This window comes from Physeter macrocephalus, unplaced genomic scaffold (assembly GCF_002837175.3).
Source record: "Physeter macrocephalus isolate SW-GA unplaced genomic scaffold, ASM283717v5 random_128, whole genome shotgun sequence".
NCBI classification, from domain to species: Eukaryota; Metazoa; Chordata; class Mammalia; order Artiodactyla; family Physeteridae; genus Physeter; species Physeter macrocephalus.
Genome location: NW_021145414.1, coordinates 92,697 through 111,035, shown reverse-complemented (window position 1 = coordinate 111,035; position 18,339 = coordinate 92,697). Strand labels below are relative to the sequence as shown.

Genomic DNA, 18,339 nt, shown 5'->3' with positions numbered 1-18,339 from the left:
GCTCTAGGCCTGGCTCTGCTGGCCACTAAAGGCTGTGCAACTTTGGAGAAGTTGCTCCATGTCTGTGGTCCAAACTTCATCTCTAAGTTTGGTCCCCAAGACCCACTTCCTCCTCCCTTGGTCACATCAGCCACAGCCATGACACTTCTATCCCTTGCCCTGGTGCCAAAGGCCTCCGCTGGGAAATTAGGCCTCCTGCACCCCATCACTGTCAGGGTCCCTCTGCCCCACGGCCCAGGTTCTCACCTCTGGAAGGCCTGGCGGCAGCACTGGTACACCTCAAAACTGCTGCTGCTGAGGGTCGTGTTCAGGAGGGACACACAGTCGACCTCAGCCCCCCGGGGCATGTAGAGGATCCCTGTGCAGGGAAAGCAGCTGGTGGGCAGGGCCCAGCCCCTCACTACCCTCCAACCCCACCCAAGGACTTCCAGAGAGGCCAGAGCCCCATTGCCTGGCCCTGGACCAGGGCCAGCTGGAGAATCAGGGCTCTGAGTCCTGAGCCCACCAGGCCTGCACTCACCTGCCATGCAGGCATTCACCAGAGGCACACAGGCCCCCGTGCAGAGCACCCGGAGCATGATTTGGGAGAAGTTGCCCTTCTGCTGGGGGGCCGTGGAGGCTGCAAGAGGACAGGAGTGCTCAGGGCCAGGACTCAGCATGCCTCTCTGCCTCCGGCTGCATCTGCTGACACCCATTTCTCTTCTGGGGGGCCAGAGGGACAGATGCTGTCCTCCTGATGCTTTTGAGTTTGAGAGTCCTCCTTGGCCTGACTCGGGCCCCTAGGTAGCACTCCACACCTCCCCACATGCCATCAGTGGCAAGTGTAGGAAAAGAACGTGAGTTTGGAGTCAGGCAGACCTGGGATTAAACACAGGTTCAACCACTTATTAGCTGAGTGACTTGGGCCATCATTCACTTTTGCAAGACTCAGCAAAACGGGATGGTTATACCACCAGGCAGGAAACTGCAGGGGGTGGATATGTTTTCTGTAAAGAGCTGAGAGCTGTGCAGAGCCTTCTTCCCTAGGCCCCACCAGGCCTGCCTGTCCCTTGTGGGTACGGGAACTAAAGCCTCAGGGGGCAGGTCACCACCGCACCTCCCGACCCTCCCCAGAGCCCTGAGCCAGGCTTGGCCTACAAAGCCAAGGTGCTAACCTCCTGGGCTACCCCAGCAGCAGAGAAATCATGAAATGCCAGGGCTGGGAGGAAGCTCCACGGCCACCTTGTTCAGGCTCTGCCTTAGACTAATGGGAGAACTGAGACCTACAGATCCCCAAGAAGTGTCTCAGAGCCAGGACTAGTGTCCGTCCCCGACTCTCCAGGATGCCGAGAGGCCCCTATAGGACTCACTCAGGCCTCCCAGCATGATCCCAATGGAGCTGAAGTTGGCAAATCCACAGAGGGCAAACGTCGTATTTCTGCTCTGACCTGAGAAGACCGAAGATAAGCGGGGAGGGGCTTCCCTCAGGTGGGATGGGAGTTTGCTCAAACCACCCTGTACCCTGGCCTTAATTTCACCCACTGCCTATGTGCCTTTGACCTTTGAAGCGCTCGGTGCTGCCCTTTCCCAGCCATGCACGCCTACCTCACAAACAGAGCCCCCTCCTCATCTGCCCTTGAATCTCCTTAATTACCAGCCTTTCTGGGTATGATTCAGGCTGGCCCAGTCCTCTCACTTTGGCCCTACTAAGCCCTGTACCCAGGAGCAGTGGGCGAACAGCCCTTCCCGACATGCTGCAGTCCCGCACCTTTGTTCATGGAGAATGCGCTCAGGCTGAGGTCCTTTGAGGTGCTGTCATGCCCAAAGAACAGGACGGTGGCCCAGTGAAGAGAGGGAGGGATTCAGAGTCCAGTCGGCTTGGGTTCCAGACTTGTCACGGCCTATTTCAGGTTGAGCAAGTCGATAGCCTCCTAAGTTTTAGTTTCTCCATCAGGAATGTGGGAATAATAGTAGCTGCCTGGAAAGACTGTCAGAAAGATCATCTAATATACAGGAAGTACCAGGCACAGGGGAGGTATTTAAGCAAGGTAATTCTCCTTCCCTTTTGCTCTGAACGGTTGTGTAATTTCTTAGAAGTGTTAAGAGCCAAAATGGAACAATTTGGAAAAAAAGATGGGCTTAGACCCATACCTCACACCATATAAAAAATTAATTCTAAATCACTGAAGCAGATAAATATTAATATTTTAAACATCAAATAATAGGAAATATAGAATAATTATTATTGTTACAAAATAATATTATTACTCTCATTTTGGAGAGGAACAAACTGAGGCTCACAGAAGTGACTGAGGAAGTTCACACAGCAAAAATGCAGCTGTGTCAGAATTTGAACTCAGTTTTGTCTGACTCCAAAGCACATGATTTTAACTACTTCACCATATTGTTTCAGGAATTTAACCCTTGCCAGATTTTTGGAATGGAGATAACTTTCTAAATTTAGATATTATAGAAGAAATGCAAAGATTTGGTGTAAATTTTGTGTTTAAAAAAATCCCTGAATACAGAATGAAGGGGAGAAAAAAAGACTAGGAAAAATATATGTAGAAAATGTAACAGAAAAGGGTTAATATCTTTATAACATACAGAGTTTATACAAATTGATGAAAAAATATTAAGGTACCTGCATTCTGCTTACTCACCTACAATCACCCTCCCAAGCCGCCCAAGTAATCTTAAAATGTCAAAAGTCAAATCTTCAGTAACTTCCTACTGCTCCTGGGCCTGTGTCACTCTCTTTTACAATTACTACCTGTTCTAACCTCACTGCTCTCCTCTCAGTTCTCCAAACAAGTGCTTTTCAACCTCAAGGCCTTTGCATGTACCTCTTTCTTTGCCTAGAATGCTCTTCCCAATTTCTCCTGGCCCCTCCTCCTCCCTGCAAGTCTTGGCCTAATAACCACTCTCAGGGAGGCCTTTTCTGACCGGCCCAGTCATGGAAGACCCCCCTCCCTGTTTCCTCTTATTGTTTCCATCATAGAACTTACCACAGATTGTGGTTTTCAAATTTTTTATTCCTTTGCTTTCTTGTGTTTTGCTCGTCTCTTTCACTAGGTGTAAGTTCCATGTCACCAGGGACCATGTCTGTCGAATTCCCCTTTTTATCCCTGGTACCCAGCAGAGGGCCTGGCACTTCAGAGGTCTCAACAAATACTTGCTGAAGGAATGCAGTTCATTTTAAAAGATCCTGGGGCTTCCCTGGTGGCGTGGTTGAGAGTCCGCCTGACGATGCAGGGGACACGGCTTCGTGCCCCGGTCCGGGAAGATCCCACATGCCGTGGAGTGGCTGGGCCCGTGAGCCATGGCCGCTGAGCCTGCGCGTCCGGAGCCTGTGCTCCGCAACGGGAGAGGCCACAACAGTGAGAGGCCCGGGTACCGAAAAAAAAAAAAATTTAAAAATAAATAAATAAATAAAAAGATCCCGAAGGCACATACTACCCACTATCTCTAGAGAAGGGAGTGATACTGGAGCGGAAAATGAGGAGTGAGGGGAAACCTGGGCTTTTTACTCCATACAAACTTTTTTTTTTTTTAAGCTAAAGAGTACATTCCTTTACAATTAAAAAAATAATTTAAAAGGCAAGAAAAAAATTTTATGTTAAAAGTTCCTAGTAACCCAGTAACAAATGAAAACAATGAACTATTATTTGCCCCTTAACGTATCAAAACTTTTTTTTTTTTTAAGAGGCTACTCAGCCCTGTTCAGTGTGTGGTGAAATCAATGCTCACAGGCACAGCTGGGGCGGTTTCAGTTGTTACAACCCCTTGGGAAAGATACTGGCAGCAACCACAAGAGGATCCGTGCCATGTGATTCAGTCATCCCACATCTGGGAAAGCTCCTGAGGAAATGCTCGGAGAGGAGGGAGAAGTTCTGTGCAAAAAGCTATTCATTTCAGCATTGTATATAATAGCCAAATAATGGAATTATATATTATATTATTATATTTATTATAATATAATTAATTATAATTATATATTATAATAGCTGTAATTTTGGGATGATAAGATGATGGGTAATTTTGTCATTCTCAATCATGTTACATACAGCTGTTATTCTTTTAGAAAGTTTCATTTTAGAAAGCTTTTATAGTTTTTTTCTTTTTTTTAAATGTCTTAACAGGGACTTCCCTGGTGGTCCAGTGGCTAAGACTCTGCACTCCCAATGCAGGGGGCCCGGTTTGATCCCTGGTCGGGGAACTAGATCCCACATGCCTCAACTAAGACTTTGCATGCTAATTCGCATGCCGCAACTAAAAGATCCCACATGCTGCAACTAAAGAAAAAGATCCCACATGCTGCAACTAAAGATAAAGATCCCGCGTGCTGCAATGAAGATCCTGCGTGCTGCAACTAAATAAATAAATAGATAGATAGATAGATAAATAAATAAGTCTTAACAGAAGAAACCAACCCCTGAACTGAATCCCATATATTGAAGATGAATGTGGTAGTGAGGTCTCCCTGTTTTACTCTCTTAGCTCATTAGATGCTCCCATCCATTCCTTCGGGGTAGGCGTGGCAGGTTCTACACTTGTTTTCCAACAGAAGAGGCAAGGTGCTGCGGCTGGCCCAGGGCCGCACAGGATGGTGGCCTGTCTACAGCTGGAGCTCAGATACCTCCAACGGGGCTCTTTCTCAACCTCAGCCTCCTAAGAGGCCTTGAGAAAGATGGCCTCTGAAGCTGTCTTGTTGCCCAGGGCAATGGGATGTGGGAGGTTGAGCAGCCCCTCAGTTTGTCTCAGCCGGGCCCACAGGGGAGCCGCTGCATCACGCCCTGTCCCAGGGAGGGGATAGGTACACTCACAGAGATCCACTGCTTCCTGGAACCGGCCCACTCCTCAGCGCCCATCGTTCAGAAACAGCTTCATTCGCAGCAGCTCAGCCACCACCGGGCAGCCCTCCCAGGCCACGCCCATCAAGAAGGCCACTGACTGCAGGATGTAGGAGCAGATGAGCCTAGGCATGAGGCAAGAGGAGTTGCTGGGACTGGGGTTGGCCTGGGCTCTGTGGGTGTCCACCCACCATCACCCACTGACCAGGACCACCCCCTCCACAGGCTGCGTGGGTGGCCGGAACTGTACCTGGAAGCTGAGCCCCTGGACGTCCATCATGTCTCCCAGCCAGGAGAGGGCAGCGTTGATGAAGGCCAGCACAGGCAGGAAAGCAATCAGGTTGGCTGCGATGTTGGTCATGACCCTCACGGACATGGCGGCCCCACTGCTAGCTGCTTCTAAGAGGTTTTGAGCATCTCTGCTGATGGGAGGAGGAACCATCATTATTGGCCTATCTCCACAAACAGCAGGGATCCCCACCCTACAGGCTCAAAGAGGAACCTTGGACAGAGCATTTCAGAGCCAGTGGTCCTTTTTTTCCCTCTGAGACCAGAGAGAGAAAGAGGCTGGCCCAAGCACTAGGATAAGACCCAGACTCCTAGCACAGATGCTGTCCGAGAGAGAAACCACTAGCCACGTGAGACTTCTGTGCACTTGAAAGGAGGCTGATCTGAACTGAAATGTGTTGCAAATATACACACCAGATTTCAGAGATTGAGTCCAAAAAAAAGAAAGAATATGAAATACCTTATTAATAATTTTTATATTGATTACATGTTAAAATGACAATACTTTGGATATATTTAGTTAAATAAAACATTTTATTAAAATCACCTTTTTACTTTTTAAGAGATGACTACTAGAAAATTTTAATTATAGATGTGACTCATATTTCTCTAGGGCAGTGCTGTTCTAGACCTTCAGGAAGTTGTGCGGTTGGGGATGCCTGTTGTATCCACAAGCACATTTGTCAAAAGTCGTGTCTTTCAACATTTTTTAAGAATTAAATGTTACACAAAGGTTGCTAAGACTATGATAAAGAGATGTTAGGAGGTGAATGAAATCAAGGACAGTGCTCAACATGTCAATGCGATTGACCCTGGGGATCAGACCTCAAGGCATGTAGAGAAAGTGGTGTGGAACCTTTTCACGACCCTCCTCAACACACACACACACACACACACACACACACACACACACACACACACACACCAGGCACATCCCCAAGAAACAGGTCACTTGCCCATGCCTTGACTAGGCCATGTTTCCTGCTGGTCAGAGACTGGAAAATAAGATGCGAGAACTGGAGTCTATATCTTCACAGGTGAAGCTGCGACCAGGGCACTGAGAGAGGGGAGGTGGGCTGGGCTTGGTGAAAGACAGAGATGGGCAGAGAAGATAGGACCTGCTGCTGCCCCTACCTCTGCTCCTGTCTCCGCCCCTCCCCCCCGACTCCCCTCTCTGCAGACCCTCCTGCTGTGCTCACCTGTAGGTCCGTTTCACTCCTTCCTCACCCCTGAACTTGCACTCCTCCACCTCCGGGTAGAGGGCTAAGGCACAAGGGCCAGCCATCACAGAGACAGCAATTAAGGAGGCAGCATCGATCTGCAAGAGTGAGAATGAGGGTTATAGAGAGATGTCAGGAAATGTGGAGGCCAAGAAGTGTGGCCCAGGGCAGCAGGGAGACATGGTACTCTACCCCGCTGGTATATCACCATCATCGGTACTGCTGTCACTGTCACTGATAATAGTAATACATTTTGTGTGTAGAGGGTCACAGGCTGTATGCACAGAAACTTCTATTCCCACACCTCCCCCAGGACTTCAGGAAGTTAGGCAGGGCAAGTACTGTTATCCCACTTGACAGACAAGGAAACTGAGGCCCCAAAGGGTTAAATATGACTTGCCCAAAATAAAGGAAAGGAAGGAATTAGACCCGTTGTGTCTTTCGGCTCCAAGTTCAAGGTTCTTCCTCCCCTTCTAGGCTATCTCTCTTTGACCACTGATCTGAGGGCTGGTTCATCATTGGCTGAGGGGTTTGTGATGGTTTCAGACAAAGCTCACAGAACCTGAGAGTTGGAATGGATCCAAGATGTGACCTAATTTGACCTCATAGTAAAGGAAAGTCTTCCCTCTAGAGGATCCTTCCTGTCACTTACTGTGGCAGGGAACTCACCACCTCAAGGCAGCCCATCACCTCTACTCCTGTGGTCAGAGAGCTGTTTCTAAGGAAATCTGCCCCTACAACATACAACACCCAACCTTTGACCCTGGGTCGGTCTCCTGGAGCCACGCTATAGAAGCCCTCACAGCAAGATGATGGAGCTACCAGACCCCTGGAATTCTCCCTTCCTGAATTTTCATCTTCACTGTGGTCCCAAACCCTTTGCTTCCCTGTTCTCTTCACAGAGATGGAACACTTTTTCACCACTGTGTTATTTACCAAATGGGAGAATTAGAACCAACCCAAACATCTGACAATGAGGGGATGGCTAAGCATTGTCAAGCTGCCATCAAAAACAATGGTTACCAAGGCTTCACAATAATGTGGAGAAATGCCTGCATCCTTGCTTATTGTGCATAATCACAATGATAGGGAAAAAAACAAACTCCACAACTATGCATAAAAAGAAGATCAGAAAGAAATACACTGAAATGTCAACCAATTGTCTGTCCCTGGCTAGTGGGGCCAGAGTGATTTTCTTTTCTTTCAGGTTTTCTGTATATTTCTAAATGTCCACATGATATATACTGTTTTTATAAGCAGAAAAGTAAAATAGACTTCTTCTTAAAGTTTGTAATAAATCAACTGCAGTTTTAAAATTTTAAATGAAAAGGAACAAAAGGAGGAGAGGTAAGTTTAAGCTACATGTTCAGGCGAATAAAGCAGAGGGCCAAAGAAGCCCATGGAAGTACCAGGAACTACTGATGAGGAACCAGGCCTCAGAGACCCTCTGAGGCTCTGAAACCCTTGTAATATCTTCCTCCTTCTTCTTTTAAAGCCCCTTTGTTTCTTTTCAGCGGTAAGCAGAAACCCCTTAAGATGTGTAACAGCTCCAGCACCCACCTCCCACGCGCCCCCATCACAGCCACTGGGTGTGCAGTCCTTGCTCCTCATGGAAATAGCCAGCCTCAGGCAGGTGTCCTCTCTGGACTTTCCAGGCCAAGCTTTGGGACTTTGCTGGCCTCCTCCTCAGCCGCCCAGCTCCAGCGGGCACAATACCACATCTGGAATCTTGGGATTTTCCCGCCACCAGCCAGGACCCTCCCCCTTCCTCCAGCTTGGAGGCTACATCTGGTTTGTCAACTCAAGTCTCAGTGGGGAGCACAGCCTGCACATTCTTGGACACTGCCCTTTGAATGGGCCAGTCGTGGCCACTGCCGCAAATGCCCCAGACAGTCGTTTCCTGCTCATCTTGGAAAGGGCTGAGTCCTGCACTGGCAGGGCTCCCGGGGGCACTGGGTCAGCCCACACACGGCCTCCCTGCAGCCAGTTATGCCTCAGGGCCATGACATTCCCCAGCGCTGCCTCCAGACACCAGGTCAGGAATGCCTTCTGTCCCAGCATGACAGGGCCCACTCCTGCCCAAGGCCCTCCTTCCTCTACCCAAAGGTGTCTTATGTGAAGAGGGATAGAGGGTAGGAGCCATCCATTTGAACTTTCAAAAAGGTCTTTACTGAGAAAGGAAATAAATCCAGACACTCCAAAGCATAAAATGGGCCAGTTTGAGAAGGCTGGACTTCTGACCCTAATATGTCAGAGAAAGAACGACCACTTTTTCAACACCATGTCAGGTGTTTTTTTGTTTTTTAAGATTTTTTTTGATGTGGACCATTTTAAAAGCCTTTATTGAATTTGTTATAATATTGCTTCTGTTTTATGTTTTGGTTTTTTGGCCGTGAGGCATGTGGGATCCTAGCTCCTGGACCAGGGATCGAACTCACACCCCCTGCATTGGAAGGCAAAGTCGTAACAACTGGACCACCAAGGAAGTCCCTTGCGAGGTGTTTTCTGTTTATTATGGCATTTAATTCTTAGACTGCTGTGAGGTGGGCAGTAATTCCACCCATTTTACAGATGTAGAAACTAAGCATGTGGTTGACTCTTACTTGGCCCTGCTTGGGCCTCCCAGACCCTGTCCCAGGGGCTCCCATTCTTGCACAGTTGATTGAGAAACATCACTGGCCATCCCCTCAACCCATCCTGTGTTCACAGCCCAAGGCACACATCTGGATCTCTTCTCATAATGATCCTGAACCAAAGGGGTGGGTAGGGAGACCAGTTTCTGGGGTTTTAGCAGAGAGAGCTCGTGCCTACCTTAGAGTTTTTGGGAAACACACTGAAAAGGGACATGTATGTGGAGGTCACAGTGAAAGGATTCAGTCAAGTGACACTTGGGACCTCAGACCAGGGAGAAGGTCTAGACCAGTGTCGTCTGATACAAATATAGCACAACTGTGATTTAAGTTTTCTAGCAGCCAATTAAAAAAGTAAAAAGAAACAGATGAAATTAATTTCATTAATATATTTAATTTAACCCAATATACCTAACATATTATCTTTCTACCCCTGTAATCAATGTAAAACTTATCAATAAAATATATTATTTGATTTTTCCATGCTAAGTCTCACAGCAGATCTCATTTCAGACCGACCACATTTCAAGGGCTTAATAGCCATGTGTGGCTAGTGGCTGCTGTGTTGGACAGCGCAGGTCTAGAAATATACAGATTTTAGCAATAGGAGGGGTGCAGGGAAGAGGCAGCCAGAAGCTGAGCATCAAAGAGAAAGGAGGAGAGAGAAAGGGGGGATTCTCTTTGGAATTCAGGGGCTAAGGGCAGAGCCCAAGATACAGTGAGGAACTGCCTGGAAGAGGGCGTGAAAGGAGAGAGGGGAGAGGGTGGGAAGGCAGGTCTGTGGGAGGAAGCCTGGGGGCTGCTGTAGTGGCAGCTAAGAGCCAGGAGGGGGCAGAAGAGAGCTTCTCTGTGACCAGCCTGGGGGCAGATCCAGAGGCGGGAGGGGAGGAGGGAAGGAAGGTTGGACTAGCCTGGAGCTTCCGTACCAGAGGCTGTGGATGGAGACCCGCGGCCACTTGGCTGATCCTGGTGGCCTGTTCACATTCTGTAGAGCTCAAGGGAAGTGGATACCAGGCTCCTTCGGTGGGAAGGCCCACCTGCCTGGGGCTGGGCCTGGACTCTGCCCTGAGACAGGCAAAGAAAGGAGGCTGAGTTGTACGGCGATTGTGGAAAAGGGAGAGAGTTCTTCCAGTACTTTAGTCTTAAGTAATGGCAACTACGCTTATGCGATAGAAAGAATACCATTCTTTTAACTGGCTTGTGGGACCTAAAGCAAGGTTAAGACATTTAAAGGCCCTAAGTCCCGAAGATAGCAGGGCAACCCCTCCCCCAATACGCCACCATGAAAAAAGTTTCAGGAACAAAGTTTCAAGTTTTCATTTTTGAAATATCAAATTCCTTCCAAAATCAATTGGTGGTGGGCTTCCCTGGTGGCGCAGTGGTTGCGCGTACGCCTGCCGATGCAGGGGAACCGGGTTTGCGCCCCGGTCTGGGAGGATCCCACATGCCGCGGAGCGGCTGGGCCCGTGAGCCATGGCCGCTGAGCCTGCGCGTCCGGAGCCTGTGCTCCGCAACGGGAGAGGCCACAACAGAGGGAGGCCCGCATACCACAAAAAAAAAAAAAAAAAAAAAAATCAATTGGTGGTGAGGTATGGGGGAGGGGGTGGCATGCATCAGCTTTGATGGGCCCTTCCTAGGCCTTGGTGAGAAAAGATGCAACCCAGATGACCTCTAAAATTCTAGGTGGAGGGTGCCGGGCGGAGAAGACAAAGCCTCAGAGTGCAAGGGGCCTTCTTGAAAAGTCACGAGGCAGCAGCCATCCTGCCCAGACAGCTCTGTGGGTATGCGGAGCTGAGCCTCCTGGTGTGGCCCAGGTGTGCTGAGGGAAGGAGGGACTGGGGGGCAGGTTACCTCATCCCCTTGGCCATATCCTCAAGGAAAGAGATGAGAAAGACATGTGGAATTTGAGACCAGTGCTGGTCATTCTTTCATCCCCCGACCCATTCAGACACAGCATCAGGAGAGCCTGGGCCCTGGGAGAGGCAGGCTGCCCTTCTCCAAACCAGCGCACGGAGGCCCACCTCACCCTAGGGGCTGAGTGACCGTGCATTGCACGGATGAACTTACCCAGCTCATTCCCTTACTGCTCTACATTTATGTTTCTTGGGTTGTTTGCTATTACAAATAATGTTGGAATTTTGCATCTTTTGACCACTTGTGAAAATATTTCTGTATCATAATACTCTGAACTGGATCAAAGAGGAATATTTTAAAATTGACTGATAGGTGTTTTCCAAAAAGGTTAGAGCAAATTACACTCCCATAAAGAGTATATGGGGCTTCCCTGGTGGCGCAGTGGTTAAGAATCTGCGTGCCAATGCAGGGGACACGGGTTCGAGCCCTGGTCCGGGAAGATCCCACATGCAGCAAAACAACTAAGCCCGTGCGCCACAGCTACTGAGCCTGCACTCTAGAGCCCACGAGCCACAACTACTGATCCCTAGTGCCACAACTACTGAAGCCCGTGTGCCTAGAGCCCGTGCTCTGCAACAAGAGAAGCCACTGCAATGAGAAGCCCGCACACTGCAATGAGGAGTAGCCCCCGCTCGCCGCAACCAGAGAAAAGCCTGCGCACAGTAACAAAGACCCAACGCAGCCAAAAAAAAAAAAAAAAAAAAGAGTATATGAATGCCCCGCAGCCTTGTTGTTTAGAGGCATGTAAAATTTTGCATATCCTTGAGAAGAAACATAAGTTATTATTGTTTTAATTTATCAGTGACCTTGAATATCTGTTTATCATTTATGAACTTTTCTTTCTTGATCAAACATTAAACTTTTAAAAAATTGTGATTTTTTACCTTTCAGAGGTTTTTAATTTTTATTAGTTAGCTCTGTCAACTTTTTTTTTTTCGGTACACGGGTCTCTCACTGTTGTGGCCTCTCCCGTTGCAGAGCAACGGCTCTGCAGGCTCTGGACGCGCAGGCTCAGCGGCCATGGCTCACGGGCCTAGCCGCTCCGCGGCATGTGGGATCTTCCCGGACCAGGGCACGAACCCGTGTCCCCTGCATCGGCAGGCGGACTTTCAACCACTGCACCACCAGGGAAGCCCTGTCAACTTTTTCCTTTACACGTTCAGATTTCATGTCATGCTCAGAATTTTATAAGAAAAAGGCAAGTTGCAGAAAAGTGTGAATAGAATTACCTCATCTTTAGTAAAAAAAAAAAAAAAAGCAAGTATATGTATATTCAGTTATATGTACTTAAATGACTTTTTACACAGAAATATCTGGAATGACATATTTTGTCAGTGGTTCCCAAATTGAGCGAGTATCAGAATCACCTGGAAGGCTTGTTACGATACAGGACACTGGGCCCCATTCCCAGCATTCCTGATTCAGCAGGTCTACAGAATTTGTATTTCTAACAAGTTCCCAGGTGAAGCTGTTTCTGCTGGCCCACTGAGGACACTTTGAGCCCTGCCGTTCTCATCTAGTAAGAGCAGTTATCCATGAGAAGTGGGAGTGAAGTGTTTTGTTTTGTTTTTTACTTTATTCACTTCTGTAAGAAGCGAGAATTTCTTCGATATTTAAGGGGGGAAAAATTAAGATCTTGAAAGACTTGCATGTGAAAACACAAACAAGTCCAGTGTTTTACACAAATGTAATGCATTATTACCAGGCACTTGGGAGGGGTCACGTTGAAGATTCATCTCTGCTTGCCATGCACTAGTGTGATTGGTTTAAGGGCCCGATTCATACCACTGGAATTTGATTTAGAAATGTACTGTGCTCAGAAAGCTGCCCAAGTAATAATTTAGGAGTAGAGAGGGGTCTTGTGCCCAGAGAGGGTGTAAAGGAGAGGCGGTGGGAAGATGGGGTGTGGGAATTGTAGGACAAAGCTCCAGGGATGGCCTAGGTGGGGGACTGTGTGTCTGAGTTTTGGAGTCAGACAGGTCTGGGCTCAAATCCTGGCTTTGGGCCTCTCACTTACTCTCAATTTCCTCATCCTTGAAATGGGGATTTTAAAACACTTATAGCACTTTGCCTCAGTAAGCAGAACACTGGAAACCTTTGCTCCCACTGGCCACGTGGGAAGCCCAAATGGTCCAGCCCACCTGGCCTGCCTCACTCAGGTGAAGCTTCTCCTCCCACCATCACAGCGGCCCTGGTTTAGGACGTAGCCCACGAGAGAAGACCCCAGGTCGCTCTGGCCAGGAGCTGTGTGGGGCTCCCACAAGGTGGGTTTCGGGTTCTTGGTTTTCAGCAAGCAGGAGGGCTCTACATACCCCAAAGGAGATGTAGGCGTCCAGCAGGCTGCCGGCAATGGTGGCACAGCCTCTGGTTATGACAACGTGGATTTCAGAGAGTGTCATGTCTGCCAAGTAGGGCCGGATCAGTAGAGGAGCCTCAGTCTGCAAACGGGAAAGATGTCCAACAGGCAGAGCTGGTCAGGCTAGCACGGGCACTTGGGGCGTACCCCCTCCACCTGGGAGTGAGCAGGTCACAGTGAGGGCTGGGGAACCCCAGGGGAAGAGACAGCAGGGTGGGGTGAGGACCAAAGTCTATACTTGGCTGAGCCTCTCTGAACCTCAGCATCAGCCCAGCTCTGTGGAAGGACCCCCAGTCCTTCCTTTGGGCCTGATAATGCTCCCCTGTGTCAAGTGCCTCCCACGTCCAGGCACCCAGCTAAGCCCCTCACACTACTCCAAGCCTGAACTTTTAATGAAGCCATGGGAGTTGCCAGAAAGAAAGGAACTGGGGCATTCGATGGCGTGTTTAGTTCAGGGCACGTGGGGAAGCCTGGAGCCATTCGTTTATTCATTCAATAAATAATTATAGTACATACTATGTTCCAGACTGTGCTATGGAATAGGGACAGAGATTGGGGAGGTGGAAGGCAGATGGACAAGGCAGGGTAAGCAGTGGACCTCAGCAGGCAGAGACATGATCTGACTTGGGTTTTTAAAGCGCCACTCCAGGGGACTTCCCTGTCTGTCCAGTGGTTAAGACGCTGCGCTTCCAATGCAGGGGCGCAGGTTCGATCCCTAGCTGGGGAATTAAGATCTCACATGCTGGGCTTCTCTGGTGGCGCAGTAGTTAAGAATCCGCCTGCCAATGCAGGGGACACAGGTTCGAGCCCTGGTCCAGGAAGATCCCACATGCCGCGGAACAACTAAGCCTGTGCGCCACAACTACTGAGCCTGTGCTCTAGAGCCCATGAGCCACAACTACTGAGCCCGCGAGCCACAACTGCTGAAGCCCACATGCCTAGAGCACATGCTCTGCAACAAGAGAAGCCACCACAATGAGAAGCTCATGCACCGCACCAAAGAGTAGCCCCTGCTCACCGCAACTAGAGAAAGCTGCACACAGCAATGAAGACCCAAAGCAGCCAAAAATAAATAAATTTTTTTAAAAAAAGATCCCACATGCCACACAGCCAAAAAATCAATAAATAATTAAATAATTTAAATAAATAAATAAATAAGGGGCTACTCCAGCCTGTGTGTGAAGGATGGGTAGGGGCAGCAATGGTGGCAGGGAGAACAGAGAGGAGGTGATTGTGGTGTCCAGGTGAGAGACAAGTGTGGATCATAGCAAAAAAAAGAAAAAGGGCAGCAGGGCAGGTCTGGGATGTGATGTGGGGCAGAGCTGGCAGGACTTGCTGATGGACTGGATGCAGCTGGGAGCAAGGGAAGCAAAGGAAGGAAGGATGACTCCTCGATTTTTGTCTAACAACCTCACCGAAGACGTTGCCATTTACTGAGGAGGGAAAGTCTTGGAGACGTGCAGGTGTGTTCAGGGAGGGAATCAAGGGCTCTGCTTGTTTGGACTTGCCTAGTAAATTATCTAAGGATATCCAAGTGGAGGGTCAAGGGGGCAGTTGGATATATATCAGACTGGAGTTTAGGGGAGAGGAAGTATTTAAGCCATGGGGCTGGGGCAATCCTCTGGGGACAGACTGTGGCCAGAGAAGAGAACAGGGCCCAGGCCTGCCAACACTGAGCTTGAAATGATGCCACTAATCCTTGAAGGCTCCCCATCCCCCCAAAAGTTAATTCGCCTTTGGAGCTCTTCCAGTTATCGTGTCACATTCACCTAAGATTTGTATTTTCTCAGCAAAAACCATTGATTACATTTACAGCATTTTATATAAAATAAATGCTGATACTGAAATATCTTTTTCTCTTTTGCCTCATTTTGAACAACTAAGGGATTTTGGACTATTTATCTGAGAGCACATCTGTCTTAACTGGCTTTAAAAAAAAAACAACCTTTGAAATCAACACACTTGCATCATAGCAAAAAAGATGCAAATATTCTCCAAAGTTTCCTAAACTGCCCAGTGAAATATGGCATACTTTGGCAAGTATGTTTTTTTGGTGACTTACATGTTGGGCAGATGGGCCAGGATTCTGGAACAGTCACCAGAGTCTTACCTCTAGGAGGGTCCAGCCTTCTGAATGGGACTCAGGACTAATAGTCCCTTCAGAGTCACACTTATATTGGAAAATACATTTTCAGGAAGCGGGAGGGGAAAAAAAGACAAACTGATATCGTGGAAGGAACCCTGGCCAGGAAGAAGAAGACTTGGATTCTAAGTCCTGGTTTTTGTTGTGGGATCTTGGCAAGGCATTCCCAGCCCTGAGCCTCAGTTTCTGCACGTATAAAAGGAGAACACTGGACTCCATCTGTAGGACTTGTGACTCTCTAAGCTGATGAAGACAGCCTAGGCCTAGGGTGGTAGGAGGTGCCAGGGAGATACTATCCTCCTTGGCATGACCCAGGCAAGGAGTGTATCCCCAAATGGAGCATCCCTAGGGCAGCAGCCTTTAGTGACCCTGGGAGAAGGTTTGATTGGCTCTTCTGCTGACTGAATCAGAGCTCTAGGGACCCAGGGCACCCACCCTCCTTGAGGGCAGGAGGCTGCACTACTGACCTGGCTCACAAAGATGTTTCAAGCCACACTCAGGGTCTCCGTGGCCATGGGACCCATGGTGGCCTGCATCAGCCAGGAGATCTAGAAGGAAGCAGGGTGCTCTTTGTGGATTGGTATCAGCAAGCCCCAGGGACAGAGAGAGTCAGGGGTGGAAGTACCTTAAAAGTCTTCCTTCCAACTCCCAACCCAGGTAGAACTCCCTCACCTACATCTCCCCAAAGGTCCATTCATCTTCTCCTTCCACACCTCCATTGATGGGGGCTTACCATCCATGAAAAAAGGATTCCCTGGTCAAATATATTTGAGAATTGCTGTACACACACACCTTGGAGATGACCAATACTTACCAGTTTATTAAAGGCTCTGAGAAGTCCTGCACAAAACTTGTTTAAATTTGTTTAGCCTGGTGTCTAGCTTAGCTTCATAAAATTATTTGACCAAGGGACTTCCCTAGCGGTGCAGTGGTTAAGACTCTGCGCTTCCACTGCAGGGGGTGCGGGTTTGATACCTGGTTGGGCCATATGGCATGGCCAAAAATAAAATAAAGTAAATAATTTGACCATGGGATCCCTTTACCTAGTAGCATTTATTAACTTGCTGTGAAACTAGAGTTTTGTAAAAAGGCTTTGGGAAACGCTGTATTAAAAAGTTCTTTCTTTTAATCAGCATGAAATCTGCTTCCCTGGAATTTCTCTCCACTGCAGGTACCTCTCAGGCTGCCTTTTCCCTAACCTTCTATAAGTGTTTAGAATCCTATCCGTAACCTTCTTCACCCTGGCCTTCTCTTTTTCGGCCCTTTATCCCTACTTCCTTCAGCCATTCTATGGAAGGTATGGTCTCAGGCCCTTTCAAACTGAACCCACTGATAGTTCAGTTTGTCATAGCCCCTTGGTTGAACACATGCTCCAGATTTGGGGATAATTGTCTCCCTTGCGCCATGCACTGTGCACTCTTAACATAACCACAGGCTGCACTTCTGGCAGCTGCCTGATGATACTGGTTTATTCTGAGCTCAATCAGCTAAAAACCTCAGAATCTCTCGTCCAATGCTGTCCAATGCTGTCTCCTGCATCCTGGTTCTGTGCAGCAGATTTTATGAACATAAGCACAGGATTTGACATTTATATCAGCTAAGTCTGGCCCATGTGACCCACTGCTCTCAAGATCTTTTTGGTATAAATTATTTTTTCCCCTAACACTTCTCCTCAATGCAGCCCCAGTTCTGTAAACTTCCCTCCCCCAAAGACCCCACTGGATTTTGGTGCCATTTCTCCTTAGTAGCGTGACAAGAGACTCTGTGACAAGTTGTTTGGTTGGTAGTAGACTCTGAGAGGAGGCTGGGGAGCAGGGGATGCTGGAAGGTCCAGGCCCTCAGAGCAGGGGATTTGGGGAGGGTGTGGGCTTGGGAGCAAGGCATTCTGGGAGAGTGTGGTTCCTGTCAGCCTGTGATTCTGGGAGGGCCCGGGCTGGGACCTTGAGAACTCACCTTCAGGATCACCCACTGCATGAGGCTCACGTAGTAGAGAACTGACATGGTGCAGCTGAAGAAAACAATGATGGGCAAAACCTGCCAGCAAAGAGCACAGACCCTGGGGTTAGAGGCAGATAGGTGGCAGGGTACCACGCAGGGCCTCGGAGACCCCAAACAGCCACTTCATCCAAGGGCTTGCCACTCAGAGACCCGATTGGGTCAGGGAAGAAACTCTGAATTCAGTGCATGAAATAGCATATGGGGCCTCTCTGGAGGCAGCTGTCCTCTCTGTTCCCCTCTAAACATTAACCATCCACCCAGGCATCCCTTGGGCTGTGGTAGAGAAGCAGGACTTGAGTCCACCACTTTTTATCACCTGCTTCTTTGTCTGTAAAATGGGGAGAAAGTGACTACCTCTCAGGTTGTTGTGAGGGTTTTGGGAGCTGGCTCAGGGCCCAGCACCTTCCTAGCACAGGGTCCGTCCTCCACCCTGAGCTCAATCCTTGGCCCATGACGCTGGCCTTAACCTCCCTCCTGTGCTTCGGGCCTGAATCAGAGGCCCTCATCTTTCTAGTGTTCTACTTCCACTCGGTGCCAGTGAGCTCCAAATGACACTCATTGTGGACCAGCCACCTGCATTTCCTCCTGTCACCCTGTTTCCTATTATCAGGCTTATGACTGCTTTTCACTTACTCCAAGCCTCTTCAATTTCTCCTTCAAAGCTTCCTCATGTCCATTTCCTTCTCCCCAGGGCCTCCCGCTCCCTGCCCCGTACTTCCTTGTTACAGTCTGACTTATAATAACAAGGACAGGCAACAGCTTAAATGTCGCTCAGTGGAGGACTAGTTTGATAACCTGTGGTGTGGCTGTGCAGTGGTGCACTCAAAGTCAGGGAACAAGAGTGAGGAAGCTCACTATGAGCAGTTTGGGGATGATTTTCAAGATAAATTGTTAAATGAAAAAAGAGGGCTTCCCTGGTGGCGCAGTGGTTAAGAATCCGCCTGCCAATGCAGGGGAC

At 48.7% G+C, this 18,339-nt stretch overlaps 1 protein-coding gene and 1 long non-coding RNA gene across 4 annotated transcripts; both read right to left on the bottom strand.

Moving 5' to 3' along the window:
* Positions 1-6: 6 nt before the first annotated feature.
* Positions 7-4,697, bottom strand: LOC129391825 (sodium/nucleoside cotransporter 1-like). The gene is made up of 4 exons (XM_055082458.1): positions 2,988-4,697; positions 1,748-1,966; positions 521-619; positions 7-358 (listed from the first exon to the last, which is right to left on the bottom strand). Exons 2-4 carry the CDS (start codon positions 1,755-1,757, stop codon positions 243-245), a joined length of 225 nt encoding a protein of 74 aa, XP_054938433.1. The 5' UTR covers positions 1,758-1,966; positions 2,988-4,697; the 3' UTR covers positions 7-242.
* Positions 4,698-5,162: 465 nt separating this feature from the next.
* On the bottom strand, positions 5,163-17,420 carry LOC129391826 (uncharacterized). 3 transcript variants are annotated; one of them, XR_008616556.1, is made up of 4 exons: positions 17,337-17,420; positions 15,851-15,931; positions 13,197-13,396; positions 5,163-5,251 (listed from the first exon to the last, which is right to left on the bottom strand). It is a non-coding gene; the product is annotated as an uncharacterized lncRNA (long non-coding RNA). The 3 variants fall into 3 exon arrangements; XR_008616555.1 differs by having other exon boundaries at positions 13,197-13,322; XR_008616557.1 differs by lacking the exon at positions 15,851-15,931 and having other exon boundaries at positions 17,337-17,418.
* Positions 17,421-18,339: the final 919 nt, after the last annotated feature.

Coding starts and splice junctions, on each gene's coding strand:
- LOC129391825 (XM_055082458.1), bottom strand. Junction 359..520: donor GGTGAATGCCTGCATGGCAG/GTGAGTGCAGGC, acceptor TTCCCTGCACAG/GGATCCTCTACATGCCCCGG.